This window comes from Colletotrichum abscissum (assembly GCF_030869225.1).
Source record: "Colletotrichum abscissum strain IMI 504890 chromosome Unknown Scaffold_10.1, whole genome shotgun sequence".
Lineage (NCBI taxonomy): Eukaryota > Fungi > Ascomycota > Sordariomycetes > Glomerellales > Glomerellaceae > Colletotrichum > Colletotrichum abscissum.
The window spans coordinates 1,350,289-1,356,288 of record NW_026849988.1 but is presented as its reverse complement, the minus strand read 5'-3'; the positions used below and the strand labels follow the sequence as shown (position 1 = coordinate 1,356,288).

Below are 6,000 nucleotides of genomic sequence, written 5' to 3'. Positions count from 1 at the left end.
CCATACTGTCGGAGCTTGGGGGCGAGTCCCGAGACTTTGGAGCTCACTCGTCCGAGACCGTGGCATGCCGCATGAGCAGTGGGCTGTTCAGAGTTCAGAGTGCCTGGCAACCCTGGCCGTCTGGTCTCCATTTCGATGGGCAGTCGTCAACGTGGCAGTTGTTCCTCTACTCCGTACACACTTCAAGGGTCCGTTCAGGGTGCCAACAGCACTCGCATCTTCACTCCTTTGGGAAGCAAGCTTCTGCTGTGTATTTGCGGTGATTCGGGTTATCCGTACGGACGCAGCCAGTCCGGGTCGGGTACGGAGTGGTTATTGCAACCTAGCTCAATGTGGCTCCGTAGGATTTGGAGTTGACGTTCGGATAGCAAGGTGATGATGAAAACCAGGATTCAATCGTCAACCGCCAGAACTCAGGCTTTGGGAGCAGCGGTGAGGCCGAGGTTCACAACGCTCACCACAACGATTAAGTTGATGATGTCTCCCATCGGAGGTGGCAGGTGCTCCCTAGCCTTCTACAAGTCCACGCTGATGACAACTTGGGGCGTGGGCAAAAATGCAATGGATCCGGGGCCGGATTGAAGCGTGACACTGCAGCTTGTCTTCATCGACCCGAACTTGTGTCAAACCTTGAGATTTGTCCAAAGTTTCGCAGTCTTTCCTAGTCTGGCAATTCGTAAATCTGGCCAACGAGTTTCCGACCGTAATCTTCGATCTTTCCCGCTTCTTGCGTCTTCCATGCGTATGCGTACGTCTCACATAATCAGGGATGCTTTAGGACGCAGCCTATTGACGAAAGCGCAACGATCCGCGATGACCGTGAAAGTGGTGAGAACTCAAAGCGTCGTATTTGGACCTATTCCCCTCTCACACACATGGGTCGCACGAGTAAAGAGACGTTTCCTTAAAAAAAAGTGCTTGTTGCGTTTGCATCTGGCAGAGGCTCGATTTTGAAGGGGTGAATGTCATCGGACCCAAGCCAATGAATTCGCAGCTCATCGCCGATGATAACATCTGACTGGTATCAGAACCCCACGGCTTCACGCTGAGGCACTCTCTCTTCTCTCTCGGTTCGATTTTTTCTCAGCTTCTGCGGTCATCACATTGTGTCCAGGTGCGTTTTTTTTTTTTCTTTTTTTTTGCGGCAAATCAACGGGCCACCTGAGGATCGATCTCGTGGCTTGAATGCTGTCCATTGCTTTGAACGTACATGCGCGCCATGGACCAGGCTACATGGCGTGAACAGGTGAGCCAGAGATAATTGGCTCGAATAAACGCTGGCCGTCAACGCCATCGGATGTTTTCGCTAGGCAAAGTGTAATATGTGCCGGAATGTCTGAAAGCGTTTATGACCCAAAAGTCGGGAAATCATAATCCCAGTATCCGTAAAGATGCTTCGGATATGATAGGTACTGTATGGCCAAGAAAGAAGCTAGAGTTGGTGAAAACAACATGGTCATCGGTGCCAACCCGACCCAAACCAAAGTTTAAGCCTTGTGGGATTAATATCGTAGTGGCAGGGACTTTCCCGGTAATGTCGATGACGGACGGCGGATTATGGGGCGCTTGCTGTATTACTCAAGCCCTCAGTGCCCGTCTAATGTGTCAGTCGGAAGACCTCCGCTTGAAATGTGTGGCTCATCTCACGGCCTGAGCCCGTTGCTGATGTGATTAGGGCGACTGGCGTTGGTGCAGTCCACAAGCCCGGGCCTCAATGGGGCTGCACCATCTCGTCCGAAGCTGTAGCTCTGGGGGTCCAGCTTGAAGCGGCCTAAGAGCGACGATCGCGTTTTGCGTCTCAAGGCAGCAACAAAATGCACCTTGGACCAGCTGGCCCTAGGTTTCTCCGTCTAATTTAGAATATGCAGCACCTTCAGGATGCCGACTCACGGCCTGAGATGCTGCCGGGCGTCAGATGCAGTTCGACCACCACGGAAACCAGCCGCAACATGGAGGCGTTGGTGCAAGGCCACGGATGGCCACCGAAGTGACTTGAAACAGCGATGAGCAGCGTGGGCTTGCCACAAGTGGAACGCCACCAATGGTGACAGTCAACGTTTGCTCGAGTGAGGTGGCGTCCAGACTCGTGGGTGTGATGTTCCAGAGGGGCGGGCAGCAGCTCGTAGTAGGTATGTACGCGACTATGGTAGCTACAATCATGTTGGTGGTTGGACTGAATTGGTGCTTTTAGAACTCTACCGGTAGAGCCGAATCGGAGAGGTAGCCGTGCAATGCGAGGTTCCTTTGTTACGGCGGTTGAGTTGTACCGCTGTAGATGTGCTGTCTGCTGACGGCCAGCAACACCCTTGACTGGCAATGATGTGCATCGTCCTGTCACTCAACGAGACTGGGCCGAAGCCAATTGTTACTTGAAGGCTCTTTCTTCCCCCACACGTTGGAGATGATGACATGGCGTACCTTCGAGGGGGGACTTTTGTTGGCTGTTGAGCGGTAGAAGCTTGTGGAGAGCGACGGCGCATCTGATGAACGCCCGCGAGAGAGAACGATGAGGGCGCTGTAAAACTGAAAGACCAAGCCACGCCCCGAGTTCCCGGGCGAGCCCTATCCGTGATTTAGTTTAGTGAGCTTCGAAACTGTGCTGGATATACCATGAGCAGGTAGCGCGGCAACGATCCAGTACCTTAGGCCTGAGGCTCAGTGTCTCCTCACCCCAGCCCTAAAGGGCGTCAAGGTGCGGGCGACGGCGTCATGTGTGGTCTTCTAGTGCGTCGGGAAGTGACCGAGGTCACGATTCGGGAGAAGGACGCTGATTGAATAGAGTAACGAGCTAGATGTGGTCAAGACTCAAGGGACGCCCCATGATTCGGACAACAAGCGACCGAGGACGCTGAGGCCGAGAAGGCGAGATGGTCTACTACTGCGTGGACAGCCGAGCTGGACTGACAGGCTTGACGAGGTGCAGAAGGATGAAGCGCAGCCAAGGACTGGTAGAAGAGTCTGCCTAACGGCGATGCAAACATGCGAGAATAGCGGCGATGTGATGGGGACAGAGCCTTGTCGTCGCGATGGCAGTGCAGCGGAGACATCTGTATCCGTACGGGTACTGGTATTGCGGTGAAGGCACACCTTGGAAAACCGTTTGCCAATGTCTACCTAGGACTTTCTTCCCTTGCTCAGGTTGCCGATGGCTGAGTGAAGTGTTTGAATGGCATGGCATGGCTTGGATGGCCGGTCGTGCTTTCTCTGTGCGAATATCCGTATGAAGCCCAGTGGGAAAGATGCAGCTGTATCTGTTTTCGTATAGACACTTCCATCAGTAGCAAGAGTGGGTGAGTGGTAAGGACGACTGGAGGTAAGTACGGAGTACTCTGTACCTTATCCGTCCATGCCAACGTTGATGGGGGAGGGGTGCACGGTAAGGTAAGGTAAGGTAAGCCGTTGACGTTACCGGGCCTGCCCTTGCTACTCTGGATTTTAACGACTGCCTAAGATACCTGGTCTGGCCTGGCCTCGCCCATCCGCACCAAGATCTCGGGACCGGACGAGGTCAAAGCCAGCCGGCGTCTGGCAGTAGCCACCAAGGGTGTGTTCTGCCGGCGGGAGAGAAATTAGAAGGGAGATGGGGGTTGAAGACTGTCAGTGCCTGCGATGAAGTGAGTGAAGGAGCTTTGCCAAACACAGCTGCATCGCTTGAGAGGTGGGTTTGCGTCCGTAAGTGTAATCTGTGCGCAACATCCCGGTCCTGAGGTGAACACCAAGTGATGACCAGCGGAGCGGCGCCGGCAGGCAATTTCCAACTTGTCCAACTTCCACTGGGCCTCGCGAGTCGGAGGTTGTCACTGCTCACCTCAGGCCAACAAGGTGTGTTCTACGGAGTACGTCTCCGAAGTATACCGAGGTCGGCTGCATTAGGTAAGCCCGATGAGGAACCGCACAACGTACTACGTTAGTACACTAAGGTAAGGTAGGTAGGCAAAGTCACTAAGTACTCACAGATCCACTTCAGGGTTGACCCCAAGCAGCACGGTCTGTCGATCAGAAGCTGACTTTAATCACATCGAGCAAGCACGGTTCACTGCTTGGCATGGCAGCAAGCTGGGGTTGACCTTCACCCGACATCCATGAACGAAACGATGTATCCCTACGGGGTGAACAATGATGAAAGGTGTCCACAGGGTAAGATGATGGTTAGCTATCCGTAGAAACATCAACGGGGTCATTGCAGAAGACCTTTGTCAGAACGGTACGAACTTTTGTCATTTGCGTCAAGCTGAATTGCTTGATAGGTGGTCTCGAATAATTCAGCCCAACTCGGCCACGATAACAGCAACAGTAACGACCACGGGAGCAGAACCTGCCTGTAAGACTTAGAAAAGCAAAAAGGAAACTCGTTGATCGTCTGACTGGATGTCTCTAAAAGAAATTTGGGGCAAGTTGCACCCGTGGGAGGCAGACTACGGATAGATGGTATATCCGTACCTAGTAGGTGATGACGGGTCAGACTCAGACACGAGATTGGTCAAATAAGCCGAGACGCCCGAGTTCCTCACCTCATCACCTTAGAAAAGTCAAGGGTAGGCATGTCCAGCATCTTACGGGTATTTACAATGTGGCGTACAGGTCAGTGTGGGAAAAGGCCATTGGCTTAGGTTGTTTTTCCATGCTGACGCCTTACGGACGCTATTTGGCTGTCCCGCGCGGGAGAGCTTCCCAGATCCATGCCTTCCATTTGTTACTCTACCTTTTAGGTTAACAACGTGGGGAGGTAGGCATCCGTCGCCTTTAAACGACCCAACTTCTGTCATGGCCGAGGAACCTTGGTCGTCCGACGTCTCGCTGCTCCGGAAAAAAAACCCTCAAGGAGAAAAGAAAGTTGACCCAAATTTGGAAAGACGAACAAATGATTAGAAGGAGGCCGGGAAATAGAAAAGACCTGGGAGCAAGCAGACGAAAAACAAAGCCAAAGCCAATTATTGACACACCCAAGACACCCACCCACGTCTTAGAGGTATGGAAGTTGGGACTTTGACATTGGACAGCAAAACGCCTAGCGCACGTAGCGCACCCACTGCGGCTACCCTGGCGCAGACATCTCACACGCTCGTCTAACCTTCTAAATCGAGCCATTGCAGGTCCCATTTGCCGCTGCGGTGCCGGTCGGGGTGGTTGTTGTCCTAAACTAAGGTATTGGTAATCCGTCATCCGAATGTACATTGCCCCAATGTGCGTAATGAGGTAAGGTAAGGTCAGATGTACGGAATTCTAGTGCTCATCCTCGTCCGCACACCCACTTCCATGTCTTGCCCCGGATACGGACTCGGAGCAATGAGAGACGACACAAAGCCGATGCGCGGCGGGGTCTGTCGACGACCCCATACCTGACGTACATCCGTAGGGTATTGCCTTCGTTTGTCGTGTTTTACGCTCGCCCGGGATTGGTTATCTCGGTGACATACGGACACTCCGTACGGATGGAACGAGAAGTAAGGTAGAGATTGTGGACACGGGATAACGTCGAGTCACCGCCATATCTCCCGTCGGCATAAATGGAAGGAATGGCAGGCAGGGTAAGGTAGACTGGACTCCCATTACTTTAGACGCAATAAGTATGCAAGAACGGAGCCCGTATCCGTGAGGTACCCTGAGGGAAACGCCTTGAAGAAGATGCTGAAGGAAACAGCAATCGTGATTTTCCTTGCTCGTTCCCAAGGCTGCACCTGCCTTACCTTGCCTCGCCTTACTGTGCCGTACCGTCCGTAGGAACATCCAGGTAGGTACGGATATCTAGGTAGCTACCTGCCTTACAGGATCCCTGGATACGTATCTACTCTTTCTGCCCCGGTTCCCCATGAGGCGCTCTTCTAGACCCGAATAAGATTAGATCCTCATGACCCAGACAGTACGTACCCTGCCTGGCGCTTTCCCGACCACACCGTGCATCCCCACTCCCGTCCTGAACGACGAACGACAGCTCCAATCTCCAAGGCCTTTTTTTTTTTCTTGCTCCCCTTCTTCTCCAATTATCGTCTCACCCAACCT

General features: G+C 53.0%; 1 protein-coding gene across 1 annotated transcript; it reads right to left on the bottom strand.

Annotated features, from left to right (window-relative positions):
- Window positions 1-1,873: 1,873 nt before the first annotated feature.
- CABS01_05356 (uncharacterized protein) lies at window positions 1,874-3,047 on the bottom strand (the record flags this gene model as incomplete). The annotated part of the gene is made up of 4 exons (XM_060538726.1): window positions 1,874-2,150; window positions 2,419-2,562; window positions 2,610-2,677; window positions 2,877-3,047. The coding sequence occupies 4 exons, from the start codon at window positions 3,045-3,047 to the stop codon at window positions 1,874-1,876; spliced, it is 660 nt and encodes a 219-aa protein (XP_060405898.1).
- Window positions 3,048-6,000: the final 2,953 nt, after the last annotated feature.